The 20,230-nt window shown below is 38.3% G+C and overlaps 1 protein-coding gene across 5 annotated transcripts in view; it reads right to left on the bottom strand.

Moving 5' to 3' along the window:
• The window catches only part of RPS6KA2 (ribosomal protein S6 kinase A2), a 272,066-nt gene that overhangs the window by 86,173 nt on the left and 165,663 nt on the right, over positions 1 to 20,230 (bottom strand). For all 5 annotated transcript variants that reach the window (XM_046939777.1, XM_040697491.2, XM_419611.7 and 2 more), the window contains 2 exons: positions 4,982 to 5,098; positions 781 to 862 (listed from right to left, as the gene is read on the bottom strand). In XM_046939777.1, the coding sequence (XP_046795733.1) occupies positions 781 to 862; positions 4,982 to 5,098 (199 nt within the window). The remainder of the gene's footprint in view (positions 1 to 780; positions 863 to 4,981; positions 5,099 to 20,230) is intronic.

Here is a 20,230-nt window from a genome sequence, read left to right as displayed (position 1 = left end):
TGGACAAAACGAACCCAGAACAACATGTACAGGCTGTTGGGGGTTAAAAGCAGAGTACAGTACTAGGTCAGGGAAACAGGAGGAAGCAGGGAAACAGGAGGAAGCTTCCTAACTCTCTGGATGAACAAACAATAAGGGCTTCAGTTGAGATGAAACTTAACATACTCATTATTCAGTCCTACCTATCTCTCCCATTACTAGAAACTCCCTTGTGGTCATAGCAAGGTTACAGCAGCCAACGACCCCAGAAAAGGATGACCGGCTTCAATTATCAGTCATTTGGCCTGAGACGAGTGAGGCCACATGCTGACCTGTCACGAGTTAGGAAGCAGAAAGGTCTCAAGAACCTCAGAATGACTCATCACACTTGAAAATAAATTTCCATGAATTTTCAGGGATGTAGTGAGAAGCACCAGCTGGAAGGCCTTCCTGTCCAATAAGAGTCATGCTCTACGTCAGCAATGTCCTTATTTAAAAGTATTTGCTTTAGTTTACTTCAGCAATAGAGAGATACTGCCGTTCTGATACAATTTAGTACATGCCCAGTAAAGTTCTGGAAGTAACAATAAGAAAATGAAGAAAGTAAGCTGGTAGGAACCACCACTGCTCTGTTTTCATGCTCTCACACTGTGTAGGTAACATATTCTTTGCACCTTTTTTTCTAGAACGTTCGCTATGGTGATAAACTTCTGTATACCATCAGACAAACGTAACGCAAAAATGACAAGAAAAGTAGATGTTGAAGTAGCACAGAAATGCAGCCAGTGGCCAAAACCTTACCTTTCAGAGTTGCTTTCTTAAGTACCTTCATGGCATAAAGCTGACCTGCATCAGATCCTTTGATCTTCCTCACTAGAAACACCTGCAAAAAGCAGACAGTTTGTGTAAATGGGGGCCAAGCTCTTAGTTATGAGCCTTGCAGCATTTAATAGAGAAACATGTACTCAAATCTGGGAATTCCAATGAAAACTCTTAGCTGAAAGTACTTCATATGTTTCACCTGCAATTGATTGAGCTAGTTCTGGAAAGCTTCCATTTTAAGCCTTTAATTCCTGACAAGGAAAATATGTTCAATATTATTAATAGCCCCTTAAGATTCAGTTAAAGATGGGTGAGTAGTCATAACGAATGTGTGCACATTTCTGCATATTATGAACAGCTTTACATGAAAAAAAAAGTAATGTCTTGCTTGTACTTAGGAATACAGAATTTTTTAAAATTATTTTCAGTAATTAAGGAGAAAAAAAAAGGTGTCACTTCTGTCATAAATCACAAAAGATGACTAACATAAAAAGTAAGGGAAGCAAAAAGTTTTTACAGCTGAAAATTTGCTCAAGCATACCTAACAAAAGGTAGGAAAAATTGAATTAACGGACAGGTTATTGTAATAAGACATCTTTCCATGTTACAGTGTGCTATGTTACAACTTCTGACAGGGTAAAGTTTGAATTAGAATAAAATACAATTGTAGATAAAATTTTGAAGTTTTTGTTTAACTCCATGAAACTAGAACTTCTTATCTGACTCTGTGTTAGTCTGAGCACTAGGACAATGGAAAAGGAATCAGTAATTTAGCTCAGTCTTTATAGGATGTTCAGTATTTTAATATTTGAAAATAAATTAATATTTTAGTTGATTCTCAGTACGCACTCTGTCTGCAGAGGTCAGAAACATGACACTAGGGGCTCAACCGTTATTTCAGCACCTTTACTACTGGACAGAAGCTGGAAGCAAAGCCAAATACAAAAAAAGCACTGCAAAGCCCACGTATGTCACATATACATATAAATACACGAATTAAAGCCTAAATGAAATTATTTTACTGTAGAATGCCTACTTGGATTGCAAAAATCTGTGGCAACTATTTTAATTCATCAGTCACTCAGGAGCCATGCAGCCTTGCAAATTGCCTCCATCCGAAACATGAAAAGCCAAAAAAAGAAAGGAGGAAGTCTGTTTCTAGCACATTATTTGCAAGTTGAAAGACACTTCCTTCTAAAGAAAAAAAAAATCTGTAAAAAACCCTACAATTTTCTCAAGCATTCTCTGAGAAAAGGCTTGTGGGAGGAGATAACTTTTAATAGTCATCCAGAGAAGCTTAAGGAAAAAAATGTAAATTGCCTCTGAACACCTTAACCAGGGCTCTTACATCTGCACAACATCACAGCTACAACACTTCTGCTATACGATCTGATACATTTTTGGTGAGGCTTTCATTTTCAAGATGTTTCCTGTGCATGTGAGATATGCACGGTTCTACAGCTGAGCAGCCCTAACTTGCTGAGATTGGGCACATGTTGCTGGTTCCTGTCTCTTGTTTCCCAGTTTGAAGAACATGCAAGTACCTCCGGTACTCACAACTGCAGAAACAAATATGAAATCTGGATGCAACAGAAACACATAAGATTTTCTGAAGTGTTTTTCATTCACATTCATAATAAATTAAGCTCAGCTGCTCCAATATTAACAGGAAGCCAATATATTTTAGAAGTTCAGATAGAAAGAGAAACATTGGGATATTTTTCCATCCAGTCCAAGTCAAAGGTTTAATTTTTGCATTGTTTGTAAGGGAGGAAATTGTCTCAAAGTAATTTTGCCAAACACTAGATTTTTAGCATTATTATTGTTGTGCAAAAATGGATATGTTTGGGTTTTTTTTTTTAAGAAAAAAAAAAAGAAAGAAAACACTAAATCTCAAAACCTTAATGTTATGATTTTAAGACTTACTGCACATATAACAACACAGTATGCTGCATCTGCAGAAATACTAAGCTACAGTTCTAGAAATAACCCCTATCCTCCACGTTATCTTGTAAAACTAGTACCCTAGTTGCTGTAATGAATGATCAATTTACATTTCTAGTCACTATTCAGCTGTTCTGTGTAGCACGGGATAGGGCATTTGGTCTGCATTCCCTCCAAAACAGATGACTCAAGAACACTGTGTGGTGTTTCAGAGGATACTGAAATCAAACCAAAAAGGAAAAAGAACAAATTAAAATGCATTGCATTGCAAAATGGTGTTTGCCTCCCAACTATTCCTAAAGGTATAGTCTTGATAGTTCTTGAAACTATGAAGTGGTCCTGGAGTACTTACTGGACTCCCTGTATTAGCTATAAAATGATAATTTACCAGAATAGTATGGGCATATTCCTGAGTAGAATTTCAATTTTCTAGTATGATTTGCATGAAAACACCTCAGGTTATGAGTAAGCAAATGTACTGATAGAACTAGTAAAAGTCCCTTAGCTGAAGTACTGAGTACAACACCCAAATCCCATTCCAGAAACCTAAACAAGTGCTGTGACTTTCAATAGTGTTGTGTGTACTCCCTCTGAAACCAAAGGCAATTTCTTTAACTCTTCAGGAAATGATGTAGGTCCCAGGTGAACAACTTGAAAAACAGCTTTGCATGCCCAGAGACTTACAGATTTGAACCATTAGCTGAAATACTGAAGTGATGAAAATTTACATATTCAGAGACTGCATAAAAATCTCTGACCAGACTTCACTCCTATGTTGCTTTTGTGAATTTACTGACCAATTTCACATAAGATACTAAAGTGACTTACAATCACACAACACTAGACAGGTCTAATGTCTGCACTCACATACTGATCCTCCAGCAAATCGAGAGGAACGTGTCAAAGAAATCTGATCTCATTTTAGGAAGTGGTAGCAGAGGCTAGACATTTCAATTATACAGTGCCTGAAGCTAGAATGCTGAATTTGACAGTTAATAATGAAATACGTCAGTACAATCTAAGACATTCAAAACCCAAATATCATTACAGTGCTCTCAAGCAGTTCTCTAGATCAAAATTTGGTAGTGAATGCTAATTCTTTTGATGTCTGTCATCTCAGGGATCTTTTAACAATCTTACTTATCTGTATAATTCTGAAATACTCAGAAAGCTACTAAATACAGTCAAAATAGCTTTTTTCTTTCTTTCTTTCTTTCTTTTTTTTTTTCATGAATAAAACTGAGAATCCTGGCTCAATGTCATGGTTCGCAGCTTTTGCTAGGCACCTCAGAAGATTTTAGGTACGAATCAGTTCTTCGAGTTAGCGGGAATGATCCATCACTGAAATACTTATAAAATAAACTAAAATTTAAAAAGCATTGAAAATGATAAGGACTTCCAGGTTTGGTGTAAATTAGGCTCACCTTTCCACAGGTTTCAAAGGCTTATTTAGTTAAACGATAGAATTTATTGATGAACTGAATCTCCCTTCTTTCTCTCCATCTTTCCTTCCTATTCTCATTTATAAATGAAACATCCTGTTGAAGAAGAATTGCCTGTGGGACTGAGAAGAGCCTTGGACTTAAGATGTAAATTTTATTTCTCAATAGCTTATGGTCATACAAGTAGGCAATTTTTTCAGTACAAATGCTTTATGCATACATACACGTTTTCACAAGCACTTGGCAGTGAAACATATAAGGAAACAGAGCTTGTTATAGGCGTCAAAACTCAAAATAAAGACATTGTAATGAAAATTAAGTGCTTAGCATCTATGTCTAAGAAAGCAGCTTTTCTTACAAAATCAGTGTGAGGTAACCAGCAGGGTGAAAGATGCGGACTGTGAAATATGTTTGGGATCACATCTGCCCTCAGTAGAAATTGGGAAGCAAACTTCTTTTAAGCTTTTCAGTGTTCCTACAACTAAGCAGCAGTAGCACACTTAACTACTGGAGAGGTCAGAAAGAGGGAAAGGAGTCTAACTTTATAAACAGCACTGCTCACTAATGCTTACTTCTGTTCCTTAGACTAGGTCCAGAGCCAGAAACATTATTTTCTAAACTGTTCTATATGCAGGATTCCAGCAAAAGACAGATTATTAAAATGAAGGCAGAAGAGGCTTATCTGTCTTTACAATACAGTATGTATGGGCAGTATTATCAGTGCAAATGAACTCAGAGAAAGAACGAAACATTTTCAGTGTTGCTCTAAGTGATTAGATGGCATTAAAAATTACCTTTCCATATGAACCTTGTCCTAATACTTTCAGCAGCTCAAATTGAGAAGGATCTGCTTTTTCAAAACCTTCCTTCACATGGTGACTGATGTCTATTTCCTTCACAATACCTTCTTCCTGCAAAGGAAACAACAAAAAACAAAACTGCCAAATCAGAACCACTATCCTAAAGAAACACGCTGTTAATTAAAATCTCATCTTGTGCAATGCTATAATCATGTATGAAATTTTGAAAATAGAAGCAAACGTTTGTTCAAATATTCCATGTGCCTTTAACATGCAGGACAGGGTAATGGGTTGGATATCAGGACACCCTTCTGTTTACCAATTTCAATATTATATCTAAATAAAGCTATAGCAAACTGAAACAGAAATATACCACAGAGCTCAGTGCTTATGATAGACTCTGCTAACATAGTGCCATGTTCCCACATCAGTACTACAGAGGCTCCAGCACACTTCTTTCCACATACTTCCTCATTCTTGCTAAAAGCATCACTTCAAATTCATCTTCAAAAGCGAAGCTCACTTTAGTCTCAAGCAGCAATTCTTATGAGTAGACTATAAATAAAGGGCATTATTAAAAGTACATCTTCCAATTCACCTTGAAGAATGGAAAATTACTACCAGTAGCCTTCTAAACAGAAAATAAATTAAAGATTTAGATGTGAAAGTGAGGTGGTAGGGGGAAGAACGGCAAACACATGAGACAGTTGTACAAGGACTTTTATCTCTTAAGCTGTAACAAGAGATATTTGATTTAGTTGTTTGTATAATGTTATTATGGCATGTTCCTCTAAAAAGAGAGTGACTGGGTTATGGGAGAGCCGGAGGGATTACACTGAGTTTGCAGCAACCCAGAAAGTCATTGAGCTGGAGAGAAACCTGAAAGAAATATCTTCTCTTCAAGGGCACAGTGGTGAGGGAAGATATTATTTACACACCTTCTTATTTCTGAAGTGTTCTGTACACCTACATTTGAGGGTGCTTTCCTATTAAAAATAGTTGTTCTAGTTTCTCAATAACTCAATTTCTCAATAACTAATTTCTCAATAACTCAATCCAATAAAATGTGGATTTTTAGTATAAAATTTATTTTATTCAATTTCCCAGATTGAGGGGAATTGCTCACTTAGGAATAGGTTTGAATATTTATGCATCTACTAAAAATCATTGGAATCTTCAAAACATTACTTTTAGCTTGAATTTTGTTGCAATTCTTGTTTTGTTTTTGTTTTTTCCCTCAAGAAGATAGCTTGCTATATAACATATGTGCAAAGTTTTTTTCCCTTCTTAAACTACACGTAGTAAAAATAGAAATAATAACCTAAAATGAAAATGCATTCACAAACATATTTGGCCAGAACATATTCAAATGATAAAAAATAAACTAAACTAAATAAATGTTCATTCGTTCACTCCATCCATCTCTCCTCCAAGAAAACTGCTGTCACTTTCTACCAGCTATAATAACTCATCTGATGCATGGCTAGCATTACCCTAATTGTTCTGCATGCTGCAGCTTCATCCCTCTTCTTTCCTCCCCTCCTCTTTACACTCACGTGCTTTGGAAAGGGGACTACATCCTCTTCTTGGTTTGGAAAGCTTCCTGTACTTTGTGTATGCTCCCAGAATTATGGAAAACAATCATCATCTGACAGCAACTAGTTTTTCTGATCGTAATTTCTCTAGTTAAAGTGATTTGCATGAAAGGAAATGCTTGATACCAACAACCAGTTTTCACAGAGAGATTTAAAGCTTTTCTAACAGTACATAGCTGCCAAGAGCCTCTTGTTTTTCTGGCTTTAATTACTGTGGAGAACAGAATATCTTTCTGACTAAAAAAAAATATACTTCATTTTTCTTCTATATGTAAGAAACAAGAATAAACTAAAATAAATTTGTAAAAAGCACTGTTTCTTATGGAACTACCTATGTGGAGCAATCAAAGTCATCAAGTCCTGAACTGGTGAACTTTCATACTGAGGGACATGTATTGTTACATAAATTGCCTGCAGCTGAGAAACACACACACACTGTTAAGAATATAATTTTAAGATAAGCCTGTTCTGCTATACTACAGTATTTGTGCTATGTGGATCACCAGCCATTGTACTTACAAGGAGTTATTCCCCATACAGTCAGGCTCCTGCCCTGATTCATCATCCTTCACTCTGTATACAGGACCTTGTATGCTTGGGAGTCCTCTCTCCACTGACCATAAACAGAACTCTAAGAAGATTGGCTTCCACAGGCCAGCATCCAGACATACGTAGCTGCATGTATGTCTCTTAAAAACTACCAAATAATGAAAATACTGAATTACTTTTTTTCTCAAGTCAGAACAGTTTGAGCGCACACAGTCACCATTTGAAGATTTTGCCCATCCCTGTTTGCCCAGAAGCACAGTACAGCAAGGACCATCCCTCAGAACAAGATGAGGCAGATAGAAAATTTACAATACATTTGGGCTGCAAAGCTCTGAAGAAAAAAAGACAAACCTCCGCTTTATGTACACCATCTTCCTCAGGTTTATTTCTACTTCGATCTAGCATCTCAGCTTCAAAATTTGTGATTGAAATCTACTACCTGAAGAGAACACTAAATCCATTTATTTCTGTGAGGCTGTATTTCAGCCTGAACCACGCAGTCATTTCAGCTACGTTTGCAGGTTTGAATCATGAGTTTCAATTTATCCATTAAGATTAGTCATCAAAGCCACAGGTCTACAACCATAAGCATTTTTCCCATTGTGTTATTAAATTTAATATAACTTCTTTCGCTCAATGTGTTTAGTTACAGGAATATCTTGGGAGTATTAAGATGATGAATTCAAGCATTCCCAGAGAATAGCATAATTATTTCATAACTTACAATAAGAACAATACTTTAATTACATGTATATTTAATTAAATCTCAAAAAACGTATCTATTTCAAGAAGAACAGGACCACATACAAGGTCGGGTAGTGTTTTACCAGAAAAGCACTAATTTTTAAGAGGAAAAAAGACTGTTAGAATATGATTCAAAGAATCATATAAATGTTGGTTAGAAGGGACTTCTGGAGGTCATCTAGCCCAACACTCCTGCTTAGACTACCACCGCCACTTGATCAGGCTGGCTGGTTTTTGTCCACTGTAGTTCTCAGTACCTCAAACAATGAGGCTTGAGCCACTTCCTATGAAAGATTATTCTTCTTCAGTTTGCCTGGCGCAGAAATGCCCACAGTCATGTCAAACTGCCTGCTCCAGGGGTTCTTAGGAGGAAGCAGGATGTTTATCTAGGAAGGCAGGATTTCCTGTGGATTTCCTGCGGTCTCCTCACTAGGAAGGGGCAACAAAGCAGCATTGAAGAAAAACGTGCCAGACTGCTCCTTTGTCCACCAATCACCACTACAGTGGCATTGCTTGTGAGCTGCTAGGGGACAGCTGGTATTTTAGTTGGTATGACAAATCCCCACCTCCCACTGGAGCAAAAAGCAAAGCTTCCAGTACATGAGACTGAACACAGACACAGTCCCTTTAAGGAAGTATACTCCCATATGTTGTGTTTCTGGCTCTCTGACACTGGGCTGAGGTATTTTAAGTTCAGTCACTTACAAGACTCCAGCAGTGAAACAGCCAAGGCTGAAAACTATCCATTTTCCCACAACATCAGAAGATGCTGAATGCCTTTACCACCACTCAGAATCAATGGAGCAACCACACTACCACACTCTTAACCATTTGCATTAAAACCATTTGCATTAAGTGACTATCACCACCAGGCACTTCTATTTTCACTGAAGCATCAGCATGAAGATTGTCTTGCTAGACCTACTCAGGAAATGTAATTTTCTGGAACTACGTAGTGGGGAAGAGTGAAAGTGAATTGGAAACATACAGGATGAAGCACTGGTCTCAGAAATGCTCTTGACTGAGTGTCCACACGGCATGCAAACATACTACGTAAAGAATCAAGTCAATCTAAATTAGTGGAAGGGAATATGTTCTCAAAGAGATGGTAACTTGGAGTGATTAGAATTCAGAGAGGCAGGTGTAATCTTAACAAGCAGGACCCAAGGTATAAAGGCACCTGAAGGTACCCTAACTAGTCTTACAATGCTTAGCTCATTCCTGAGCTGCTCAGTGACTTTCTGTAGATTTCCACAACATAAGCAGCAGCAAGAAAATTGTCACTGATATTTGTCTACAGCTATCCAAATAGTTTAGCTAAGGGTTTTTTGCTCTTGCCTAGAAACCAATGCTGTGAGTAAATACCACAGAAGAATCCAAGGGTTATCAGTGCCAGGCCATGCATTTCCTTGCATGCCTTCAACATCCTCGTGGCTTATTTGGCTGCATGAATTTTGGAATGACCTCTGCTTGTTTGTTTTACCCTCCTAGAAAAACAAACAGTTTTATGGTTGCATTTTATTATTCTTACTTGGATTTTCCCCTATTATTCTTATGATGGAATGTGGGATAATTTTCCTCAGGTACTGATGATTACAATGAGAATTAAACCAACGGAGTACAAGTGCTGTGGACAGATCTCCAGTTATTTTTGTTCTGAGCTGCATTTTTCAATTGTTTGGTCCAGCAAGCATAACTTATCTGCACTGGTAATTTGCATTACAACAGCTAAACTGAGGCAAAATATTCACACTGCAGACAACAGTCAGACTTCTGTGCACAATATGAAGAAACTATTTCAGTGGAAAGAATTTCACTTCGGAAAAAAATAAACAATCCACGTGTCAATCTCCAGAATGGTTTTGATCAGTGAGTCAAAGATGAATGTTCCACAGTTTGGTCTTGCAACAGCTGTGCACAGCAGCCCAGGCTCTTGCTCCCTGCTGACTTGTCCCGACACTGCATTAGCAGAAATACTTGATTTGATGAGGCTTAATCTTTTGTAAACTTCTGTAAATATTTATGTTTGCACAAAAAGCATCATCCTGTGACAAAAGTGAGACAGCTTCAAGGAAACATGTAGCTGAGAAGTACAGATGATGGGAGAGAGGACAATGAACTGCAATACATTATGGAAGAACACTGGAGAGCGATTCTCTCCGCTAATTAATACAAGACAGACCAATTCAGAACTATTTTCCATTATTCACTTAAGCACTCACCTGCACCCCAGTTTGGTAGAAATTTTGGACAAACAAGTAGCACAGGATTTAAATGTAAGTATCTTTTTGATCTCCTTTCCATTGTGACATAGAACAGAGCCTCTGCCTTTGCCCTGTGACTGCAGATAGCTGACATCTGCTTTGGTATTTCCCGGAGGCAGCAGGGGTAGAACAGAAGGCCAGCTGCTCCCTCTAACTCTGATCTCAGGCTCACTTACAATATTTCCTCACACAGACTTTAGAGAAACAGTCTAAAGAAGCAGTAGTGCCCAGTTGCTGCCAGGAAGCAACCGCAGAGAACTCTCCTAACTGACAGAATAGTAATGACTCACTGTTGCATGTATGAGAAGGATTGGGAAGTGCAGGAATATAGACTTAGGAATGGGATACAGAAAGTCATGTGGAAGCACAAGACATCCAGAAGAGTAGCTCTTTTCAGCCATACAGCCTCTTCTTGCCTACACCACAGCCTTCCAGCAACCCTCCCCCAGGTCTCCGAAGGAGAGAAGCTAAAGTCATCTCCAAACCAAGAGACCACCTCTGTCATGAACAATGCATTTCAATCACATGCAATACCTTTCCTTTCCAAGACTTCCTGAACTGGTGTGAAATAGCTGGAGAAAGTGCCATTCCAGAGTCAGCTAGTTTTAGCAATAGATAATTTTATGCAACTATATCGCATAGAAGTTAAGATATGTTGCTAATTGAATATGATTAATGGTTTGCAGTTTGTAGGACATGATTCTGATCTTTATTCCTTTACCTCCCCACTTTCACGGGATCAAAACTGCCATACACCTATGGCTGTAAAAAAAGGAGCAACCGTCATTTTCCAATAAAGATATCTGGAATTTTGATATGCAGATTTTCCAGCCTTCAGATCTGATGGGCTTGCGTGCTGTAGGGACTGAAGTCAATGAAGAAATGAATTAAAATGTTGCAAGAGAAAATAATGGTAATTCTAAAGAGAAGTTACGTCTTCCAGAGAATCATTATTAGTCTATAGCATATGCTCAAGATACAGACTTTATTTTGTTGCTTGCCTTACTATTTGGTAGGTTACCACCTAATATAAAACCAAATCACAACTATTTAACATCCAAGTACCATAGGCAACACAACACTCCAAAATAATATGGTTCATTAGGGAAGCACATTTAAAACTCTGATATGGGAACAGTTAGGACAGGATATGTCTGACAATAATGATTCCAGCTTTTCACCACTGTTTCAGAGGTTCTACTCTGGTTCAAGCCATAGGAGAGTGATTTATGTCAAGACATAACAGGCTATTTGAATGCCTAGCACAGGAAATTAAATGCTGGCCTGTGTTCAGTTCTTTAAGAACAAATATTCAACATTAAAGAAAAAAAGAGTAAAGTAAATGAATATTTTTATTAGCCTCCTACCAAGCCCATCTCCAGTAGTTTTTAAAATAAAAAGATTTTTTAAAAGAAAAAAAATTCTTCCACTTTAAAAGGTTTGCAATCCAAGTTCTGGCTTCTGTGGTGGTCTGGGTAGATGTAAACAGGGCAATATTGTAAATGGGTCTTTTTGTTTCGCACTCTACCGTCAAATTAACATTTTCCTTTGGAATAATGTATCCAATAATGAATTGGATAATGTATTGAGCCCTTAGAGAAGTAAGCTGAACTCTATAAATTCACTGGAAGTTGTGCCTGGTTTGTGTTTATTCTTCAAACATAAAGCCACCTACCCGCCTTCTCAAAAGTCATCTAGAGTTAAATAGTGCACTATAGTTCTTAGAGAAGTTGAGATTTCTCTCACAGACCTCTCATAAATTTGAACAGTTATCTTTAAAGTGGAATTTCACCTTGCAGGTCAAAACCTAGTGGAAAAAAAAAAATAAAAAAAAACACCTTAAAGAAATGCCCCTGGAGTGCAACAGAATGTACAGTCCCTGTTAAATTCACTACACATATCTCTAAAGAGAATGACTAGTATGTCAGCATTTCCCCAACTCTGTATTCTACGTTATTTTCTTTTTCTACATTATTTTCTTTTTCTTTCTTTCTTTCTTTCTGTCTTTCCTTCTTTCTTTCTCCTTAATACATCTTGACATTTGAGGTTCAGCTAAAATAAAACTAGAAGTGAAAAAAGGCTTTCAGGAGAATCACAGAGATCGAGGCCAGCAGCTACAGTGCGCGGGAAAAACTGGTGAAGTCCATGAGCTGGAAGTTTGAGTATTAGAGAGGTCTGGCTTCTGTGCGATGAGACTTCCTACGTCTCTTTGATTAATCACTTAGGGTTAGTCTTTGTAAAACAAATGCAAGTGTTTACAGTACAGGAGACAACGGTTTGAACTAATCATCCAGCCTTATGCACAGACATTGGAAAGAAACATACACTTGGTCATAAACAGAGATCAGGTGAAGTCACATTCTTAAAGTGCACGTTTGTCTCTGATGATGTGAATATAGGGTTTCCTGAATTTGGGTGAGATGAATTGCCATCTAATATATAAATTTGAAAAATACTTAAGAAGAGTAGTATTTCAGTCAGATTTTAAATAGCCTGACAAGAAATAGGTTCGCAAACACTTGACCTGGAAGTCCCAACATAACTCTACTGAAATAAAATACTTTTAAAAAGAGAATAGATAATCGGAACTCCTAGGTGCTTAAAAATACTCTTAAGGTGCTGGGAGTAATCCAGGCATCAGGATTTTGCAGCTTCAATAAATTAGACATTATATCCACTTTCTCCTCAACCTGAAAAAATAAAATCAATTGCTTTTTGTTACCTCTTGAGAATACTGTGAGAATTAGCACAGAAAAAAAAAAAAAGTGAAATTACCACACTGATGCATTTCATTGGTGCAACCCGCAAAGATTTATGTGGAGTAGTGAGTAGAAGGTGCTAATAAAAAAATACTAGTGAAGCAAGGGGTTAAAAAAAAGCAGAAAAAAAGCAGAACCATCTGGTCACAAAATACACAAACAGTTGTCCAGCCTTACTCATACAGCAGCGCTCTACAAGTACTCAAATACATTTGTGAACTTTAACAGAAACAGTCTCAAAATGAGTCACGCCATTAAACGACAAAGAACTCATCTACACTACTCTGAGCTACAATAAATACAAGCAAGAAAATTTTCATCAACATCCTTTTAGGCTTGGTTTACATCTGTGCCATTTGCGTTACATCTCAGAAGAGTTGTAAGGTCCACTACCAATTGTACTACAGGCAAAAGAAGAGAACTTGCAGCTCATTCACCAATGAACAAACAATAATTAAGAGTGGATCCAGTGCCTAGAAGAAACTACTGTTACTTCTAGAAGATAAGTTCTTATTTCCTTAGGGTGAGGAGTTTGTAACATGAAGCAGAGTTATGAAGACTACATGGAATAGTAAGGGACAGCACACATCATGGCACAGCTCCACTGTAGCTCAGGTTCTGCTGCCAGATCAGCAAATGCACTACATGCTCTTCTCTGAACATCCTGTAAACTCATTGCAAGTCACTCGGGTGGCTTCTGCGGAGATGTCCCAGGAGTGCCACCATCTTCCACCACTGCAGCCCTCTTTCCAGAGCTGCCTGGCATCTGCACCAGCCCTTGTGGGTATCCTTAATGACTGTCCTAACGTAATGGCAACCCACTGTTCATGCATTTGTGTTACAGGGCATGGATAGCCCCATATGCATCTGTGCCTCATCTCTAAACTGCAGGTAAGGCCATTTTCATTTTCATGGTGTTACTGGAGTAAAAGGGCACTGGAAAAAAATATTAAATGCTCCAGTACTGTGCTATCAAGCTCACAGAAGCAGGAAAGCAAACAAAAAAGTCTCCCTGTTCTGGATACTATTCAAGAAACATAGCTAGTTACTGTCTCCAGTTCACTTATTGCTATGCTCAGCTTCTTAACAGACTAGAAAAGAAATTCCTGATGTTGTACAAACTCAGTCAGTGTGAAATAAAAACTCCAGCTGCACTAGGAAGATAAACTACTTAAGCAAAACATATTTGTAACCATTTCCTCACCGTTTCCAAGTGAACCAAAGAAAACACTGTTAAGCATAGTATCGTAAATAGCATTGCTGCATAGTTGTTAGAAAAATCTGTAAAAAGCCCTGGTACATTTGTATGGTGATTTAAAGGAACTGTACACGCATATTCAAAGGCAATATATGAGATTTAGTTTTAAACCGTGGGACTGAGTGGACAAAAGTATCTATGAAGAGCTAATCACATTACTAAACTGGTAACTCAGTTTGGGAAAAATACCATTTTGCCATTTAAAAATCACCTGTAGGGTTCATAATTGTATTTCTGAGAGAAATATAAGCCCACTGGCACATTTTGCATTGTCCGATAATTACATTAAGCATCAGCAATGGATTCAGCTAGCTCACACCACAAATTGGGATACTGTTACTACTAGGTTAGGAAAAAGTATGTTGTAATGAGGTTTATTATCACAGTGGCATTTAGCAGGCATAGTCTCAACAGAGAAACTGATTCAAGGCCATTAAGGAGTCAAGGCAAATACAAAGTAGTTTCAGTGCTACTGTTCACAGCTCAGAGCTCCAGTGAAGGCACCAAAGGCTGTATACGGTGATGAAGTGGAATAAAGCAGACAGAAGATGGTTTTGGCAAAAGGAAAATTCAGCAGGAAAAACATTACAAGACTTAGCAACAACAACGGAATAAGAAGATCACCAAGAGAAAAGGAGGTATCCCAAAGGATAACAATTACAAGACAAGAGAAACTGCGGTCTGTGCCTATGCCAGCAGAGAAGTTAATTGAGAGGAGATTGGTAGAAAATTGTTTTGACTTTGCAAACTACCATAACTGCAGTATGAAACAACTTGAAAAATTAAGGCTAGACACAGAGGGCTTTTTCCAGAGCAGGAATGAGCTGCAGTATAGTTAACAGCTCAACAAAATGACAAAAAAAGCTAATCATATGTGACACCAAAGAAAGAGGAAGAAGCAGCTGAGGAAGAAAAGCTGAGTTTGTTAAGTGGAGAGGTTACAGGGGCCCTTGAAGGAGAGTCCCCTGGGACAAGCATAACTGTGCCTGAGATCAGGATAGTTTCCATGGGTCAGGAGAAATAGCAAGTATACTGTTCTTCCCTGTCCTGGTTTCAGCTGGGACAAAGCTTTTATACCCCCCTCACAGTGTCTGGTATGATGCTGTCTTTTGGCTTTGGGAGAAAAAACAACGTTGACAACACACTGATGTTTCAGTTGTTGCCGAGCAGCGACTGCACAAAGCCAAGGATGTTACAACTTCTTGTTCTGTCCTTACAGTGAGGGGGCTGGAGGAGACAGAACCAAGCCAGATGACCTAGACTCACCAAAGGGATATTCCATACCAAATTACATCATGCAAAAAACAAAACAAAAAAAAAAAAACCAAAAAACCCCCCCCAAAAAAACATTAAAAAGCTGCGGGGAGTTGTCTGCTGCTCAGGGGTTGGCTGGGCGTTGGTCGGTGAGCAGTTGCTTTGTGCATCACTGGCTTTGTAACTATATATTATATTATTATCATTACTATTATTATTCTCCTTCTCCCTTCCTTTTCTGTATTAGTGAATAGCTTTTATCTCAACCCAAAAGTTCTACTTTCTTGTTTTCCTTCCTGATTCTCTCCCCCATTCCACTGGGAAGTTGGAGTGAGAGAATAACTGTGGTGCTGAGACACCTGCCAGGTTAAACCACAATATATCCCCTTCCTCCTGCAAGCTTTTGTTTCCTGCTTCCAGGAAAATGGGCACAGCTGGCACCTCGAGCTGTGAAAGTCAGGAGCAGGCCTCATCGCCATGACAGGAGAACATGTATGTCTTTCAATGCCTGAGAACTGTTACCACGCACAAATATCTCTCTAAGCAGATTTTTAGTAGTCTACTGGAAATCTGGCCCAGGGAGAGGTCTGCTATATTTTACAGTCTCATGAAATACAAAGAAGCCTCTAGCATATTTCAAAGATATATATGGTGGACCTCTAAGGAGTGGATTGCTTACTGATCATTACAGGTTCTCTTGCTACAAAGGCAAAGTTTGTTTACTGCACATGTTATACAGTGCTAAACAAAAGCATATATTTTGCATATACACCACACTGAAAAGATGAGGTAAGAATAAACAACATGGAAAATCTATCTGGACACAGAAAAATGCCTTTACCACACTGTTTGGAAGACTCTCATTTCAGAAGTGTCAAACTGCTGCACCAGTCTTGGTCTTCTGCAGTGATTTTCAAAATACAATGTACTTTTCCACAACAAAAGTGCAGGGGGGAAGTCTGGTGATTCTCAACTTATTATGACAGCTTCATGGCTGCAAAATCTTTTCACATACCAATTCAATATCAAATTCCTCAATACCATCAGACAAAAATATTTAATTTTAATTACTGCTTATAAAACAACAATATATTTAAGAATAGAAAAGAGCCATTATGTGAATATGCTCAAATACAGAAATGGATCAACAGCTCAGCCAAAGCTGATCCAGAGTCTGGAAGTACTTCCAGGGTTGATTCATCCAAAAATGTTTATATCTGAGCTAGCTGTCTAAACTTGTGTAGCTGGCAGAGAATTGAGTACTTTTAGGCTTTGATTTATGTCAGATAAAAGCAAGGCTCTAAAACAGCACTTGGTAAGCGTGTGACTTTCTCTCCGCTGACTGAAAAAGAACTCTAGGCTGATTAGTTCACATACAGATTATTTCTCCCTTTCTCAGTGCCTCAGTGACTCCTTCAGCTTTGGATGGAGCATAAGTACCTTCCAGAAGATGCATGCTCATTGTATTTCCAGGCCAAGCTTTGCTTCACCCCACCTTTCTCATGGATTTTCTACAGTCTCCAGTGGACTATGTGAGATGCTCCCCTCGTGTCATCTTTCTGGCCTTGCACGTACCTGTTACAGCTATGGTGATATCTTTCTGCAGACAGATTGCTATCTGTCCCAACAAATGCCATGATCTGCCACAAGTCAGAGAAATTATGGTGTGTTGGTGTTCTTCTTGGGCTTGAAACTGGAAGCTAAATCACCATGCTGTGTCAGACATCAGGCCAAACTTTCAAACTGGGGGAAGCTTCACAACAAACGTAAGAAAACTCAGGTTTCCTCAGTCTCTTCATTCAAAATAGACATTATGCATTAGCACAATCCTGACAGTATTTAGCCCACTAGTTCCACTGACATCAGTCAGGAGACTGCTAACACAACATAGCACTGAGGCCAATTGCAGTACTTGGTGCCTGCAGACAGTGAGACGCGGCATTCAGCTGCCCTGCAGGTTTCTTATTCCGCTGCAATTATGTACATGGACCTTTATATCATGTGCTCTTGATTCCTGTCTTCAGCTACTTTATTCACAAAAGCTCTATTGAAAGTGAAGGTACATGGTGACGGAAGCAGGCAGTGGAAAGGAGCTCTTTTGTTTAATCCACTTCTGTGTATAATCCTCCAGCGTTTTAAAGTACTGAGGATACCAGCTCTAGAGTAAATTCACTGCTCGAGCCTCCATTCTGCAAGTACCTTTTCTGCGTATATGCAAACATGCAGAAGATCAAACTGAGATTAAAATTTCCTGCTAAGATCCAACTGGCTTTACTGAAAATAATAATGGCAAGCAGCAAACACTGAGTCCTGACCTGCTCAGGCCTGCCAGCCTACATATGTGGGACAGAATCCTTCCGGTCCACTGAGGCTATCTAATGTCAAAGCAGAAGCAACTCTGCAGACCCATGTGCAGCACAGTGCCGTGTTAATGGACATGGCAGAGAGAGAAGAGCAACCCATACCTACTGTCCTAGCATACAAATGGATTTTCTCATAAGCTATTATAAAGCTACACCTAAAAAAAGAACAGAGTACAGATTAAAGTATTCATTTTCTTTGAGACATCAGCATATTGCAACTTCATGACCTGTCCCATGAGTGAATTCCCACCCAGAGAAGGGAATTAAAGGCTGCAATACAGCATAGTATGCAAGATTATTCCTGTGCTCAGGGCAGACACAAAGCTTCCTGGGACCTCTGGAAAAAGCTAACCTTCTATTCAGAAACAACAGAAGGGGCATAGTCTACAGGCATTCTTCCTATTCCACTTTTAACTCACATTTCATAGAAAGTTGTTCTAAAGTTAAGATACCGAAGGAAAGATGCTTCTAGATGTTCTCTATGGTGAAAAATGATCACAATGATAGTAAAAAATCAGGCAGTTCCATCAGACCGGAACACCAGCAAAAGCCTCAATAAATCTGGAAGACAAAATTCTAAAGAAGAAACAGATGCAACATTATAACAACTAACCTTCATTTTTTGCCACAGAGAAAACTGGAAGCCCACTTGGACTCAGTAATCTTGCAGGATATGCAGGACACCAAACAACCCGTGTTTCTTTACAGATAAGGCATTATTGGACTTCTCTGTACAATAACATCTGCAGTAGAATACAGCCTTTATCCTGGGTCTTATTTTATAATCCCAGTCAGCCTACCATATCTGCAGCACTTGCCACTACATTAATGTTTTATAAGTAATAGCATAAAGACAACTGAAGGGTAAGAGAAGTAATTCAGTCAGTAAAGAGAGAAACCTGGAATTAATACTGCGGACCAAAGGAAACTAGACTATACTACCAGAAGATGACAAGTAGAGACCAAGAAGGAAAGCTGTAGCTATACAAAAGTTTTACTTCAAATAAGTGTTTACTCAAACACACAAGTCCAGTGCTCACTTGTTTTCTCCATTTGTCCTGTCATAAACATTGAACAATGTCACAGTTTCTCCAAGAAGCCATGGCAGCTAAAACTTCTGTTATTTAGGCCAGTACTTAAAGGGAAAAAAAGATCTTTATTGTAAAATGCTGTGAAAAACTGATTACAAATTTGTCACAAGTGTTGCATGGTTTGTATTCCTAAAGTTATTTACATTTAAAAGACTGTTCTTTTCTATTAGTGACTGCACAGCAGGGACCCACTGTGCCTAAGTGGAGTTTCAGTTTGTTTTGTTAAATCATAGAATCATAAACTATTCTGAGTTGAAAGGGACCCACAAGGATCATCAAGTCCAAATTTTCAGAGTTTTCTAAATGTTCAAAATGTTTCCTTACCTCCCTCCCCCAAAACCCCTAAAAAAGAAAAAAATTAAAAAAAAAAAAGCTTGTGAGGATGCACGTCAATGTCATCAGTGAGAATTATGACCTTGCACACTTGCAATATCTAAACTAGTTATATGGAATATTAAATGAAGCTGAGTGACGTATAATACTGCTGTATAGTCTCCATTTGGAAGAATGAAGGGAAGTAAAAATTCACATCAGATTCTAATTTCTGTAACTGCTCCTATGCCAACAAGCAGGAACTCTTTGTTTTAAGGACACTGAAGGTTGTTTAGGTGCTTCTGTATCTAAAATTCTTGGAACCACAGAGAACAGAACAATCCAAGCAATTTTTTTTTCCACAGTGAAGGGTATATACTGAAGGTAGAGGCATCCTTTTGTATATAGGCTCCATGTTTTTCCAGGATGATGTTTACCAGACACGGTAACCACTACAGAAAATACACAGCACTGTTTTCAGTTATTAACAAGAAAAATATGTTGAGAAAATATTAAGAAAAATTATTTATATATACATATATATTAAACATATGAAGAAAAATTAAAAAAAAAGACTTATTAAAAAATGAAAGTTTATTTAGAATGAAAGGATTATAAAATCACAGAATCACTAAGGTTGGAAAAGACCCACAGGATCACCCAGTCCAACCATCCACCCATCACCAATAGTTCTCAATAAACCATATCCCTCAACACAACGTCCAAACGTTTCTTGAACACCACCAGGCTCGGTGACTCCACCACCTCTCTGGGCAGCCCATTCCAGTGCCTGACCACTCCTTTAGAGAAGAAGTATTTCCTAACGTCCAGCCTGAACCTTCCCTGGCGCAGCTTGAAGCCATTCCCTCTAGTCCTATCCCTAGAGGGATTTAAATATCTAAACAGTCCATCTTGTACTAAACAGCACCTATCAGCTAAGTCAGACACTGAAAACCTCTTCCTTGTTAAGTCCCCAATGAAAGGCATGTAATCCCTTGCCATATTTTCTTCACCAACAAACAAGCAAACTGGATCTCTCCTATCCAACATGTAA

This window comes from Gallus gallus, chromosome 3, assembly GCF_016699485.2.
Source record: "Gallus gallus isolate bGalGal1 chromosome 3, bGalGal1.mat.broiler.GRCg7b, whole genome shotgun sequence".
NCBI classification, from domain to species: Eukaryota; Metazoa; Chordata; class Aves; order Galliformes; family Phasianidae; genus Gallus; species Gallus gallus.
Note: the sequence above shows the minus strand (reverse complement) of the source record. Positions and strands in the feature narration are given on the sequence as shown.